At 38.9% G+C, this 15,765-nt stretch overlaps 1 protein-coding gene across 2 annotated transcripts in view; it reads right to left on the reverse strand.

Annotated features, from left to right (window-relative positions):
• Positions 1-15,765, reverse strand: part of LOC116329327 (unconventional myosin-XVIIIb) — a 61,499-nt gene that overhangs the window by 18,351 nt on the left and 27,383 nt on the right. For both annotated transcript variants that reach the window (XM_039615567.1, XM_039615568.1), the window contains 15 exons: positions 13,829-13,918; positions 13,553-13,672; positions 13,369-13,474; positions 12,436-12,560; positions 12,172-12,326; positions 11,460-11,583; positions 10,102-10,302; positions 9,909-10,019; positions 8,122-8,226; positions 5,873-6,034; positions 5,664-5,777; positions 5,017-5,133; positions 4,841-4,924; positions 4,482-4,619; positions 4,225-4,410 (listed from right to left, as the gene is read on the reverse strand). In XM_039615567.1, coding sequence (XP_039471501.1) covers positions 4,225-4,410; positions 4,482-4,619; positions 4,841-4,924; positions 5,017-5,133; positions 5,664-5,777; positions 5,873-6,034; positions 8,122-8,226; positions 9,909-10,019; positions 10,102-10,302; positions 11,460-11,583; positions 12,172-12,326; positions 12,436-12,560; positions 13,369-13,474; positions 13,553-13,672; positions 13,829-13,918 — 1,938 coding nt within the window. The remainder of the gene's footprint in view (positions 1-4,224; positions 4,411-4,481; positions 4,620-4,840; positions 4,925-5,016; positions 5,134-5,663; positions 5,778-5,872; positions 6,035-8,121; positions 8,227-9,908; positions 10,020-10,101; positions 10,303-11,459; positions 11,584-12,171; positions 12,327-12,435; positions 12,561-13,368; positions 13,475-13,552; positions 13,673-13,828; positions 13,919-15,765) is intronic.

The following is a 15,765-nucleotide window of genomic DNA, read 5'->3' on the forward strand; positions in this document are numbered from 1 at the left end:
TACTTAAGTATAATTTTTAGGTATCTCTACTTTACTTCAGTAGTTATTTTTTGTGTACTTTTTACTTTTACTCCCTACATTTTTAAACAAATATCTCTACTTTCTACTTCTTACATTTTCAAAACAGGCTCATTACTTTTGGTTAAATGCATTTGGGTCGAATTATTATTTCGTCACTGTGAGCCTTCAAACATCAAACCCATGTAGGCTCAAACAGTAACACACAAAAGGGATTCCTGTTTGTTTATTAATCACCAGAGGATGATGCATAAAAAGAGATTACATGTGCCAAAGGGGTTAAAGGTGGGACGGTGTTTTCTTTTAATTTATTTACTGCCACAACACCAGAATGACTGCAGGTTTCCGTAAGTTGTGGTTGCGCTACCTTGGTATCTAGCTTGCCCTAATGAAAAGAAGAGAGCATAAAGGGAGTGACTTTTTTTAAGTGGCAGGTTAGTTTAAATAAAATGTTCAACAAATATCAGCAAACACAAAAACTGTGCGCAGTTTGTCGCAGAGTGTGTTGCTAGCTAAAGGTCCAGCTGCTTCAGAGCTAACTTCACTCAGAGATGGAGTGTACATTTGTACATGTGACATTATGTTTTTTCATATTGTGAAATATGCTGCAAAACAAAATGAGGTAGACTAACTGCTATGTAAAGGCTGCATAAGAATACTCTGGAGTTTAGTGCAGGATAAACAGGTTAGTTTGCTGTACTGTGATGGGTTTAAAGTAAAGAACAGTGTGACTGGTCCACAGTGGCTGTGGTTTCATGGTCAGAGTGTAGCAGAGATAAGATGGGGCCTGATTTTTCAGAACCTTGTATGTGACAAGCAGGATTTTGAATTCAATTCTGAATTTAACACGGAACCAATGAAGGGAAGTCAACATAGAAGAAATATGCTCTCCCTTTCTAGTCCCTGTCAGTACTCTTGCTGGAGCATTTTGGATTAACTGAAGGCTTTTCGTGGAGTTTTTAGGACATCCTGATAATAACAAATTACTGTAGTCTAAAGTATAAGTAATATATGCATATTGAGTAACTCCAGTTAGTATTGCCCGGCTCTGTAGAATTCTGTTGTTGTCCGTGCTTGCTTTGGAGTAACCCTGGTCTCTGTGAATAGGTTTTCTGGATCTGCCCGCATTGTGACCCCTGGACCCCGTGAGTGGAGCTGCTAGTGTGGAGATTGTGTGGACGAGGAGCGGAGCGAGTGCGAAGGCTTGTGTTTCCCAAACCCGTGGACCCCCGGAATCGTGGTGTTTTCCCCCCTCACGTGTATATAGTGCACCCGGTGTGGATAATAAAGAACTGTTTAAATCGTGTTTCTCAGTCTGCACCTGAGTCCGTTCCACCGTCGTGACACCAAGGTTCCTCACAGTGTTACTGGAGGCCAAGGTAATGCCATCCAGAGTAAGAATCTGGTTAGATACCATATTTCTAAGATTTTCAGGGCTGAGTACAATAACCTCAGTTTTATCTGAATTAAGAAGCAGAAAGTTAGCAGCCATCCAAGTCTTTATGTCTTTAAGACAAGCCTGCAGTTTAACTAATTGGTGTGTTTTATCTGGCTTCATGGATAGATAAAGTTGTGTCATCTGCATAGCAATGAAAATGTATGCTATGTCTTCTGATGATACTGCCTAGGGGAAGTATGTATATTGTAAACAGAATTGGTCCTAGCACTGAACCCTGTGGAACTCCATAATTAATCTTAATAGTGTGAAGAGGACTCTCCATTTACGTGAACAAATTGGAGTCTATTAGATAGATATGATACAAACCACTCCAGCGCAGTATCTGTAATACCTACAGCATGTTCTGATCGTTCTAATAGGATATTATGGTCAACAGTATCAAACGCTGCACTGAGGTCTAGCAGGATAAGCACAGAGATGAGTCCACTGTCAGAGGCCATAAGAAGACCATTTGTAACCTTCACTAAAGCTGTTTCTGTGCTGTGATGGGCTCTGAAACCTGACTGAAACTCTTCCGATAAGGCATTCTGCAGATGATCTGTTAGCTGTTTGACAACTACTCTTTCAAGAATTTTTGAGATGAAAGGAAAGTTGGAGATTGGCCTATAATTAGAGATAGGTTGATCATTTTCAAGATTCAAGCATTAATTAATGGTAGGACTTTTTTGAGCAGTCTTGTAGGAATGGGGTCCAAAAAGACATGTTGATGGTTTGGAGGAAAAAGACTAAATGAATATCAGTTGTACTGAAAGTAGCTGTAGATAATGTTAATGTTAAATCTGTGAGATGATTATGAGTAATTTTTTCTCTAATGGCTCAAATTTTATTTTGCAAGGTCATTACTAGTTAAGGTTAAAGAAATAGTTGGCTCAACAGAGCTTTGTCTTTTTGTCAGCCTGGCTACAGTGCTGAAGAGAAACCTAGAGTTGTTCTAATTTCTTCAGTGATGAATAGTAAGATGTTCTAGCTTTACGGGGGGCTTTCTTATAAAGCAACAAACTATTTTTCAAGGCTAAATAATGATCTTCTAAATTTGTAAAACGCAACTTCCTCTCCAGCTAACTTCATAGAAAAAGAAGTGAAAATGCCCCACACATTTGCCTTGTGGTTGTGGTGTTTGCTCACACTTTTATCCCACAGCATTGTGCTGAAGTCCCAGTGCTATCTATGCTGCTATGATTGCATTCTGTAGTAATGACACTGATGTTTTCAAGTGTTCCAGATAATAAAGCAGCTGTTTTTGTTAATGAGTAGAGCTGAGAAGTGAGTGTTTTAAAAGTCTGCTTTACTTTTAGTTGTAGCCTGGAGGAAGTGTTTCCTGCCAGGACTTTTTAAGTTTAAAATCATGTGTCACAGCCTGTGTTGTGAAACTCCTGTTGAGGTTTATATTTAGCAGCCTACGTGCTGCCCAGGTAGTGGTGATCTATCTGCAGGTGGCAGGGATACCAGAGAAATGTGTGGAAATACGCTTTTATTAGCTATTCTTCTATCTTCCCTTGTTTTAATGAAACAGAGTTCACATTAACAGAATCTGAAAGAATACGATACATAGAATAGGATACGTGTTTAAATGAGCTATATTAATAAAATCACTAGACTGTAACCTGCACATTTAACTCTGCCAAGAAGGGTATGCTTTTGGTAGCATTTTTTGTGCGCAAGTGTCATTCTGTCTGTAAACACAACAGCTTGAAAAGTTCCAATAAAATTTGGCTTCCATACACCGACGACTTCAAGGTCAACATGATTTATTCATGGAAAATTGTCAAAAAGCCTTATAAGTTAGAAACTACAATTCTTACAAGTGTGATGTGTATTCTCAATGTATAGAAAATACCCTATAAAGATTTTAAATATCATGTCACATTTGACCTCACTTTTACATTTCACTACTTTTTTTTTAAACTGACCCCAAAATGTGTTATATCTCTAAAGAAAGTATTGTCCACACTGACAATGAGCTGCGTAGTTAGTTAGAAAGCACAATATTATATAATAAGCTAAGTTATTCATGTCTGTTTACTTACATATCAATACATTTTATCCATTACCTGCTCCTACATAATGTTTCTGTACACAAACCTCTGTCAGGCTACCCTTATCTTTGTTTTACAGCAATACAAACTTCTTGAAGTACATTTAAAAATAACAGAGAAGCCTAAAATGCAATACTGTTCCTTTAAACGGGGATGCTGCTCAGAGAATGAGGTGCCCTAGTGGAGGTTTGCACTTTTGTGGTGCTTCTTGTTTATTTTTATTTTTAGGTTAGTTACATCAAAATTTCAGACTTGGCATTAATAACACGTCCTTCACTGTTCCAAACAAACACAGTCTTTGCCCCAGATTTAGTTTGTTGCAAAAATTGCTCACTCAATTTCTGATACAGGATTAGTCAGCAGTCAATACAAGAAAAAATTTTATGATAACTGATACGGTAATGTGTTGTAATAACCATTGCTAATAAACAGAAAACTGAATATGTTGTGAACTAATAATATGTTGGCACTCACTAAAGCGTATTGTACATTAATGTGTTTAAATGCAGTGGTCAAACACACGTGCATGTATCTCATGTAGATATACATGGTGAGTGTTAAAACTGAAATGAATAATTTCATTAAAGTGAAAAAGAGTCTCACTAAAATCAGCTTCGACTTTACATAATACTGGAGCGATTATTATTTTAATGCTTGGCAACAGTAAAATAACCATGGCTCATGGTATCGGTTATTACAAGGTGTGGTTACCAGCTCCATGCGTCTGCGGCTGCTCTCCTGCTCTGCCTGGCTCAGCTCCTCCATCTCCAGTCTCATGTCCTGCACACGCTGCTGGTAGTAACGGGCATTCTCTCTCTCCCGAGCCTCAGCCTGTGCGCTCTGCTCCAGCTCCTCTCCCAGACGAACCACGCTGTCCCTCAACCGCAGCACCAGCACCTGCGGGAGACGTAGGTGCTGCAGACATGTTCTGGCATGGTAACAAGTGTAGAAGAATCATCCGAGCTTACCTCAAACCTCTTCACTTGCCCTCTCTGAAACTCTAATTTATTTTCCAGGTCACGTACACGTGCCTCTTGTTTACTGACAATGCTGCGCCCCACAGTGGACGATTCCAGGAACTGCACCCTCGACACACACTGCTGGAGCTGAGTTGCAAGCCAAAAACATTTGGAGGATCAATGTGCAGATATATCAGAGAGCGTGAACGTGCTCCACCTGAAGCTGGCACGTATATTCAGACTTGCAACAAGCATGTTAAATGTTCCATGAATCCATTACAAGCTCATCCCAGCTAATTTCAAAAGCACAATTGGTTCATAAACCCCAGAGTGCTTCTTTTGATTTCTGATTGTCAAAGCAAAGATACCTCTTCTTGGAGAGACTGTTTCTGTTTCTTCACCTCCTCTAGTTCAGCTTGCAGTTCTCTGATCTGGGCAATATCACTGGAGGACTGAAGGGGACAAAGCAAGAGAAAGTCACCTGAAGTGAATGATGATTTAGGTCATCAATAGGATTGGAAGGATTTAAGCTAAAAAGCAGTACCTGCGCAATGAGTGCTTTGTGTTTCTTCATAAGTTCATTTAGGTCTTCCTGATCCTCTTCGAGCCTCTTCAACAGGTCCACCTTCTCCTGCTGCAGCAGAGCTAAGTTTTCATCCACCTGCACTCAGGAAAATAAAAAAAATAAGTGGAAGTCTACTCCACACTCTTCATTTTTACTATTTAATCTAAAGAGTGTTTTCTGTACCCAAAATAAGAAGACAGAAAGTGATGAAATCACAAGTGACCCCATCAAGTTTACTTAGAATTAGTTATGCTTTTATTTAATTTCAAGTAATGTGGAGTTTTAGTATTACGTAAATGAAACTAAGACAAGAGGGCAAACAGTCTGTGTCTAAAGTTACTCTCTAAGATATTTTCTACATGATGTATGATTAAATATGCAGTATTTACATTCAGGACCATAAGTATGAAGCACATCAGAATACACTCACATCACCATGTTTTATTTTCCAGTTGCCGCAAACACACACACAGTGTGCAAAGCAAGTGAGATCACTAGAGTTGTACATTGTTGTTTCAGACCTTAACAAGTCAGTAGACACAACAAAGAGTGCGTTCACTCCTTTTCAGCCTTTACCTTGCATGGGTCACATGTCTGCAGATGCACCAATAAAATAAAACTCTCACCACACTCTTCTGCTTGCAGATGTTTTCTAGCTCAGCTTGATTGTTGTCCAGCTCCTGGGAGAGAGTCGCCTGAATGCTCTCAGCCTCAAGTCGCCTTGCTTCGCTCTCCTCAAGCTAAATGGAGACATGGAAAGTGTTTCTCCAGCAGAGCAGCAGGTGACACTAGAGCAGGTTTGTCAAGGTAAAGGTGAATGTAAAAGTGGGCGTACCTGGAAGTGCAGATGCTCTATCTGGTCTTTACTGCCGTTGGGTAGGTTCTGCCCTGAGCTTTCCATAGTAGCAAGAAGAAGCTGGGCATCAGCCAGGAGGGCATGAGTTCTCTTCAGATCTCTCCTTAGCTTCTTCTCTACATCAAAGTCTCTGTGTCCCACCTGTAAGGCGTGACACCTTAGAATAAAGCTCTTCTAAATGAATAACTGAATTAGTAAAAATAACTCTATCCTATCTTTGATAAGTTCCAGGCACACATTCATCGACATCACAGTACATCACAGTGAAGTCAAAGTTAGAAATGATATTCAGATTATTGAAATAGGGTGATTTTTACTAGTTTTTCACACTCACAAGTAGTTTTCATTGGGCATCATTCATATTCTATGTGTTTTTGTGCTTCTCTTTCAGTCAGGGTCACTGTGAGTTGATTCTTCGGTTTCCTTTGTTTTAATTCAGATCTGCTTAATGTCTTAATACTGCTATGCTGGTGATGCATGGTTTACTTTTCTTTTAAACCTAACAACCTTAAAGTATCAAGTACAATTATAATTCTAAGAATGTTGGGACACTGTAAAATATAAATATTGCAATGCAATGTCTTGATGCAAGCTCAGTCATCCAGGTAAGGAAAACCCCCAAAAATGATTCTGTTCATCTCGACATTATGTTTTCAGTGGGAGAAATGTTTAGTCAGTTTACAAACATGTTAAAAGGTACATTTTCTCAAACTGAGATAAATTTAAGAAAAATTTAAGAAAAATATGAACTCCTTTTAAAGTTGATGGCAGCAACGCGTCTCAAAAAAGTTCGGAAAGAAGGGTGTAAATGGATGTGGTACTAAAGCAAAATAGCTGGAGGATGATTTTGCAACTAATCGGGCTGACTGGCAGCAGCTGAGTAACACGACTGGGTATAAAAAGAGCATCTTAGTGAGGTAGAGTTACTCAGAAGTAAACGTGGGAAGAGGTTTCCCAGTCTGGAAAAAAAAGTGCACATACAAACTGTGGAACAGTTTCAGAATAATGATCCTAAACATAATATCGCAAAGACGATCTCATCATCTACAGTGCATAATGTCATCAAAAGACTCAGAGTCTCTGAGCACAAGGGACAAGGCTGAAAGTCAGTATGAAATGCATCAAATCTTCCTGCAGCACATGTTCACCTGTGGCTTCTTCTCTGCATTTGGACAGCACAGTGAGCTGTGTTCACAGACAGTGATTTCTCCAAGTCTTCCTGAGCCATACATTATTTTCTATCACAGAATTGTGCCGTTTTTGTGATGGAAAGTAGTGCATGGCTCAGGCCTCGGTTCCATCTACCATTAACAATGAGTTGGGTAACCTAAGAGGCCAGCATCTTTTTTCTTTTTTCTCATGGTTTGTGCATGCGCATCATGAATAAACCACTTTGGCCAAAATGTGTGATGTAGAGAAGATGGAGTGTAAAAAAGGTGTAACTCATTTAGTACATTAGCAAGGAAAACTGTAACCATGATAATCTCAATTTGTCTGCTCTAATAAAACAGGCAACTGGACCAGATGCAGGCTCAGCAGCACTTTCAGATTCACAGATTCTATGAGACACTCATTCCCACATTCAGAGACTAATTCTCCTGTAGATATTAACAGTAAGCCATGTCGCACACTGCTCAAGTCTTTCAATTCAGCTAATTAGTTTTTTATGAATGTTTTTAATATACTTTAAAAAAATATCAAGATTTAGGCCTGTGTTTCTGAGGTCATGAACAATTGTTTAGTTTAGTTTTTTCAGAGATATATGGTCCTCACACGACAGCCAGTGCAAACATATGACTTTTAAAATAGAATGCTGGACATTAAACAGAATACAAAGTATTTCAAATAAGCTCAACCTTAAACATATGCAGCAGTAATATTAATCATTTCACACTGATGGGTAACATTATTATTTTTACTTTTGATCTCTGCAAAATTTTCCAGTAATAGAGTTGTATGTGTACATGTAGTCGTTATCATGATGTCTGTAAATATTTTTTTTGTAATGTATTAGATATTTGTTTAACTATAGTAGTAATAATATTTTACAATTCTTCAGCCAGGAAGGAATGCAGAAAGGTGAAGATGTCAATGTAGAGTGCAGACAAGCAGTGTATGTCTGTGTGTGTGTGTGTGTGTGTGTGTGTGTGTGTGTGTGTGTGTGTGTGTGTGTGTGTGTGTGTGTGTGTGTGTGTGTGTGTGTGTGTGTGTGTCTGTGTGTGTTTTACCTGGTCACACAGAGTTGCAATGAGTCCTTCCAAGTCGTGCTTCTCATGAATCACCATCTGTTTCTCCTCATACTCCTGCTCCAGTTGCATTTCCAACTGCCTCAGCTACACACACAGATACAGACACACGATGAATTTGTAAGTGTCAGGCGGTTCTGATTCAGTCTGTGATATTCATGGGGAGCTTGTTGAGATTAAGTAGCATGCCTGCTTTTTGTAGATGATGTAGCTTTGTTGGCTTCATCAGCGCACGACCTTGGGCATACAGTGGTGCAGTTTACAGCCAAGTGTGATGTTTTGTGACTTTAGTATACCTTACAGTTTCCAGGAGAAACTACTGATCCTGTAATAAAGGGTAACTATGTTAAATATTTAGCCACTAAGAGCTTTGCTTACTCGCTTTTACAGCTAATGCTGCTGGAACAGGGCTTACAAAAATTTCAGAAGCTTCTTCTGCCCTGTCTATAAAAGCTGAGTTTAGGTTTGTGTGGAAGAAGTTTTTATCATCTCTCCCAAAAGTCCTAATATGATGCTGAGGATAAGGCTTTTCTTACCAGGAATGATGATGTCAGCGCCTAAAGCAGAATTACTGCTCTGTAATATTTATGTGATAATCTTTCCCATGTGACTTGACTAATACTATACCGGCTGCCACAGAAACTAAATTATTGGCAGGATGTTGTCTTGATGGCTTTGTTGAGGATACCTGTAAAAATATTGTTTTTGTGAACAGAATCGAACCACCAACCTTCTGATAAATAGATGACCTGCTCTATCTCCTGAGCTACAGCCAATGCTACAAGTGAGGCTATAGAGTTAAGTGTTGGCAAAAATGAGCTTTCTTTTTCAATTTGATATATTTTTGATATATTTTCATTACAAGTAAGAATCACTGCTATACTTGAAATGTCCTATTATCTGCCTCACACTTTCATTACAGTTTTTTTATTTATTAAATGCATTTTATTAATGTTAAACTGTTTTATGCATTTTGACTGGTGGCATGATTTGCACATACAGTAGCCCCGGCAAAAAATTAAGGTTTCTGCTACTTTGGACATTTATACATCCACGTTTTACAGCCACTTTATTAGATATACCTGATTATTTTCTTGTTAACACAAATATTTAATCAGCAAGTGATATGGCAGTACCTTTCTACACTAAGGATGTAGACAAAGTCAGTACAACCTGCTGAACTTCAAACTGGACGTCAGAGTGGGGCAGAAAGGTGACTTAAAGTTGCCACACTTCTTGGTGTCAGATGGGCTGTTCTGAGTACTCCATAAAATGCTCATCTGATGGGATTTTCCCACACAAACATCTTTAGGGTTTACAGAGAATTGGCTAAAAAAATATCCCGTGAGCAGCAGTTCTCTATATGAAAATGTCTTTATGATGTCAGAAATCAGAGGAGAATGGTCAGACATTCTAACTACTTCACTTTGCACAGCATCATCAGTAATCAGGGAATGCCACGGTCCCACGTTAGTGAGGAGGGGAAACCACTGGTGTCTGCAGTGCATTATAACTGCTGTTGTACAACTCACTGAAAGAGCCTGTTTCTGTGGAAAACGTTCATTTTAAAGAATCTCTCATTTTAAGATCTGCTGGCAAAACTTCAACAAACTGTCTTGAATGTGATGAGCTTTATCCAACCTTAAAGCCATTTGGTTTTGTTGTTATTAAAAAATAAAACAAATTTAAAAATTTGTGTTTTTTAAGCATGTATGTTAAAATGATTGGTTGTGGAACAGTCAGTTTGTAAGTGTATTTGTTAAACCCACTCGTCTCTGAGAGGACTTGTGGACATCCTCTAACTCCTCGTCTTTATCTTCCAACTCCTTTTGATGGATCTGCTTCATCCTTTCCATCTCTATCTCAAACCGCATGTGGATCTATTGGACACGGACAAAGACAACGGTGAGGGAAGAAGCAGCAGGGACAGCAATATATTTCATTCTGTGTGTGCTGTATCACCTGTTGCTGCTGCTGTATTTTGGCAGTGAGCTTGGTGATTTCCTCTGCTTTCTCATTGACCTGGCTCTCCAGGAGGCGAAGCTGCTTCTTGAGGGCAGGCAGTGACTCTGAGGCAAGGTCAACAGGTAGGCTGAGGTCACGGATCTGAGCACACAGGTCCTCCTTCTGCTTCTGCAGACGGCTAACCTCTGCCTGGCTTTCCTGCACACATCCACACATCACTGGAGTTTCTGACTTTAAGTCATTTCATTCTCATGCTCCTTTACAGGTCCATTGGTCAGTGCAGCATCTTGGAAGTTGGCACAGGTTAGTCAGCATGAGCTAGCTCAAGGAGGTTTGGCAGGTTTTGCAATTTGGGATATGATCCGGAACACAATATCATGTAGGAACACAGGAACACAAACACGAAAAAAATCAAAATGCTGCTAAACCAACTAAACTAAACTATTTCTAACTTTTGGGACCGATGTAACTTTTCTTTGCCACAGCATAGTGATATCGCCCTGAAAGTGTGAGTCAGATGCTTTATAACTTTATCCTTAATCATTTGTTCTTTACTCTTATTTACATGTTCACAATGAAGACAGACAGATACATGACAAGCTAATTGTTTCCTCAGCAGCAGGTCAGCCTTCATTCTGTACTCATGTAGTGTCCAGGATCAACATTTTGGGTCAGATGTGACGTTAACTCCACACAGTTCCTGTAACATAGTTGTCTCAGAGTCATCAACCTACAGTACGGTCCGTTTGATTTGATTAGAGCAACAGCCTATCATGAATTACATGTGAAAGCTGTCATTTCCACATTACATTTGGGGCTCTTTTCCAGGTTAACCTGTTGAATCAGGCTGTTTTTCTGTTGCAAACTTTTGGATACTACTCCATAAAATCACATGTAAATCCATTAAATAATTCTGAAGACTATTTAATATTGCATAGAGTCTATAGACGTATGCAACAAAAGTGGCACCACCATCTGATTGTGTATTTTGAAACTTCAGTGTTAAAATGGCTGCTGCCATTATTTTTTAATGTTACTTTGTGTTGTTTGTTAATTCACAAACAACACAGTCCAGAGGACAGTTTTAGAGGCTATCCAGTCAGGTGAGTTATTCAAAACTTAATCAGATGTTAGAGCTGTATAAAAGGGGGGGAAAGACCAAATCAGGATGATTTTTAATGTTGTTAAGCTTTTTAATATGGGACATTTGAGGAACTGTAGCTTTTGGCATCTGCACAATTACTGAACCCCCAGAAGTAACCACAAACTCATCATTACATGACATTACCATGAAATAAATCTTTTAATCAGTTCATATAGAAATCTACACACAGTCAACACAGGAGCCAACCCACCTGTAGGCTGCAGCGCAATTTGTATATTTCAGCTCCCAGCGCTGTGTTTTCCTGAAAGGCTTTGTCCTTCTGCTCTCTCTCACACTCAGCTTCCTCCAGAGCCTGAGTCAGCTTGTTATCAAACCTGTATGAACGCATACAAACAGCAGGAGGATTTTGTAGTCAAAAAGCTTTAGAAGGGAAGTGATATTACTACAGTGGTTGAAAATGACATCACTATGATTATACATCATATTTGTAAAGAAGTATATATCGACAATTTTTGACAGTGTATCACTTTTTGACACATCTCCTTTGTATGACGGCAGGAAAAGAGAATATTAAAGAAAAAAGGGAAAAAGATAGAAGTTTTTTCCAACAGAAGAAAATAAAACAATAACAATAATATCAGAAGGTCAGAGGAAAATATTTTCTTGGAAGATATTATTATTATTATTATTATTATTATTATTATTATTATTATTATTATTATTATTAGTAGTAGTAGTAGTAGTAGTAGTAGTAGTAGTAGTAGTAGTAAATAAACTCAGACAAATAACTACACACAGGCACTGGAAGGAACCGACATTCAAAAACACATGACACAAGATAAAACTAAGGATTATACCAGAAATGCAGAAAAATACAAAGACACACAACCATACATTGATATGGCAAATCATAATCTTAGCTGATATGAAAGAAAGTTATACAGCATGGGGTTAAAACAAACCTCCTCTGCTTGCGGTCCAGTTCATGCATGCGGCTCTGCAGACTGTCAGTAAGGACCCGGGCATCCTGAAGGTCAGAGGTCAAATGACGACAGTGACGTTTCAGCTCTGTCACACTCCTCCTGGACTGCTCCAGCTGGGCCTGCAATGTCGCCACCTTCACAAAAACAGAATAACATTACAAATCATAACTTTAGTAATAATAAGTAACTTTACAAACTAATCACCCATCAGTGCTCTGTTCACGTTTCAGCATGCTGTCTCACCTTGGCATCGAGCTCTTGTCGAGTTTGTCTTTCTGTCTCAAGTTTTTCCTCTGTCTGTTTCAGTCGTCTGCAAACAAATTCCATCTCTGTCTGGCAGCACTCGAGCTGCATGACCAGTTCAGTTTCTGCAAGATGTGGAGGAATGGATGGGGTCACTTTATATCTGTGACATTTCTCTACTTCAGTGCTAGACATCAGGTGTGATAAAATAAGATATTTATGAATAATTTGATTAGTTTTGTTTCTTATGGTGTGTTCAAATCAAATGGTAAATGAAATGATACTTACATAACACCTGTTAGTCAATTTGAGCACTCAAAGTACTTTCTACTGTAAGTCTCATCACCCAACACACACACATTCATACAGTGCTTTTACAGTATGTAACGTTCACACACACACACACACACACACTATCCAGAGTAGACAACTTGCTCTACCACCTGAACCACAGATGATTACAGAGCATTTTAAAAATATTTGAACTTTTGTGCAAAAATTTCCTTCGCCAAACATTGGGGACAAGCTTTCTGTCTTGGAGAAACGTAGCAGAAGAATCATAGGACTGGGTTTTGAGGTTTTAGGTAATATCCTTACTCTTTGTCTATATTTTGGAGAAAGACAAAAAAATTAGATTTATGGGGAAAAATGTGACTAGATTTTGACCTTGGAGAACAATTTGATAAACGTTCATATAAATGTGTCTTCTGGAGACAGGGTTTGTTTTGGAGTCATCGCTGATGAGGACTTAAACTTTATAGGTTTAATGCCAGCTATCAGTGGTACTTTGGGAAGAAGCTGTTTTTTATTGGCTTAGGTGTAAATATTTTTGGCTTCAGAAAACACTCCTGGCACTCAAAAATCATGTACCTCTGTGTAGGTCCTGGCAAACATGCAGGACGACACTAAATTGGTCCTAGGACTACTCTTTACCTGCCACTGCTCCTCTCTGACTCTCAGTAGCCTGAGCTTTCTGCTTCTCCTCCTCCAGCTGCTTCTCCAGGGTTTCCATGGTCACTTTACACTGATCTAGGCGAGCCTATAGTTAAAGAAGTACCAAGGTAAGTAACAGGACTTGTAAACTGAGTAACATGTAACAGGATTTTTTTTGTCTTACCTGCAGGTCTTTGTTCTCCCTGCTGAGTCGAAGTCTCTCTGCCCTCTCCACATCCAGAGCCTGGCCCACGGCATCACCGCGGAAACGCTCATCACTCAGTTCAGATGTCACAGCTGTAACCTGCACATATATCACAACATGAGTTTGTTTGTGTGCGTGTGTGTGTGTGTGTGTGTGTGTGTGTGTGTGTGTGTGTGTGTGTGTGTGTGTGTGTGTGTGTGTGTGTGTGTGTGTGTGTGTGTGTGTGTGTAGGTGTGTCCGTGTGAGAATACAAACCTTGGTTTCCAGGTTGTCTGCAGTCTGCCTCAGCTCATTTCTCTCCTTCTCTGATTTTTCTAGGCGTCGTCTCAGAACTGATATTTCATCCTGACAAAAATGGCAAAAAAGAAGACTCACTGTGACTGAAACATCATTGTGATTATTATCACTGTACACTCAGTCACTGAAATCAAAATCCACCTGTTAGATGCTGGCACTGCTACAGCTCACTGAACTTCCATTATGAACACTACGTAGCCTTGTAATTGTTCGTCTTGTCTCCAATACACAAAAATATAGCTTCAAAAACAATTCAGTCAGCGCTGGTACTTTGTCATTTAAGATGGACTGTTTAATTACTTTCCATGAATTAAAACCACAGGCATGTAAGTTTATGTCAACGATTATAGCAATAGAAGCTTGAGTTTTAAATTGTTATGTCTATTCTAACTAAGAGAGGACACACAGCAATTTTCGCTCAGATCAAAAAGATATAATTATGTTTACTGAGCCTGGAGGCATGGCTAGGCAGTTTTCATATGTAAAATGACCCTGTCTAAAATTTACACATTTATAAGACTGGACTAATCAATCAGCGTACGAGTGTGGCAGTTTCTCATAACCACCACTCGCTTGAGGCTTCATAACAGGACTTTACTAACTAATGACTCCAAAGTGGCAATGTTCATCATTTATATAAAAAAGCACCACCTACTGATCAGTCCTGGAAATTGCTGGGAAAAGTCGATTCACCCGCACAGAGCATGACATGACTGGGTACCTTGTGTAATCTTCTCTTAATGTTCTCAAAAACAGTGAACATATTAAACAATGATATTTGTGGTTATGAAAATAATGCATTTTAATTCCCTGCACAAATTTAAGAGGATGTTCTTTCGTGGTTATGTTTAGTCACATAGCAAAAATGCAAAGTGACCCACACCCATTTTCACGCCTTGGCTAGTGCCATTAGGCCGAGGATCAATAGGTGGTCCACAACACTCTTAGGGACACACCCAATAGAGCTTAAAATCTGGGAGCAAATGGTAGAGCAAAAGCTTCTCAGATGAGAGGTGAAACATCTTCAAGAAACCTAAAGAAGTCCAGATGCTTCTCTTTCCAAGCTCCTTAGACTACCCCTGAAGACTGCTTAAAGCTGCAGTGAAGATTAAAGGTGCTCATACCCTTTCACTTTCAAGTTAATTATAATTGCACAAACTCTGTGTTGGTCTCATATACTATATTTCCATGTATGTTTGCACATGTTTCAATACATTAGTCCACTCCTTCCACTTTTTCCTATCAAAATATAAAATAATTAATAGTAAGTCAAGACTTTTGCACAGTACTTTCTATCTGCTCACTTGCCATTTCATTGCATTACATTAAAATAAGAGTAACAAATAAGAAAAAATACAAAAACACAGTAACACAGCTCTAAGCACATCCACAGTGGTGTTAAGGACATCGCCTTGTGAGATTCCCACATAGTTTCCACCTTGTGGTATTCTGCGAACATTTAGTGAAGCACTGATAGTGTATAGGATATTCCATCCAGGACTCTACAATACATGAAGACATTTGTGGCTTTGTGCATTACAGTGTCATCTGAATGTTTGCCAAAAAATGCTTTGCTGCCTTTCAACGAACGCATTATCTAGCCCTCTGCCTTTCCCTGATAAGCATGGGCTAGAGAGTTTAAAGCGGAAACTATTTTTCTTTGCAATGTTAATAAGTTGATATTCTAAGATTTGTAAGCTATTTACCAGATTAAGATGCTTTAACTCTTATGCTTTCCATTTAACTCCTAAAGCTAAAAGATTCATGCTAATACATATATAAGAATACATTTAAGAAACATATTACTAAAATACACATGTATAGGTTTGCCTTAATTTTGAGACATTGAAGAAGAAAATCAGTCACTCAGTCTTCATTCTTTTAATCTAAATCTC

The sequence above is a fragment of the Oreochromis aureus genome, linkage group 7 (genome assembly GCF_013358895.1).
Source record: "Oreochromis aureus strain Israel breed Guangdong linkage group 7, ZZ_aureus, whole genome shotgun sequence".
In the NCBI taxonomy this organism is placed as follows: Eukaryota; Metazoa; Chordata; class Actinopteri; order Cichliformes; family Cichlidae; genus Oreochromis; species Oreochromis aureus.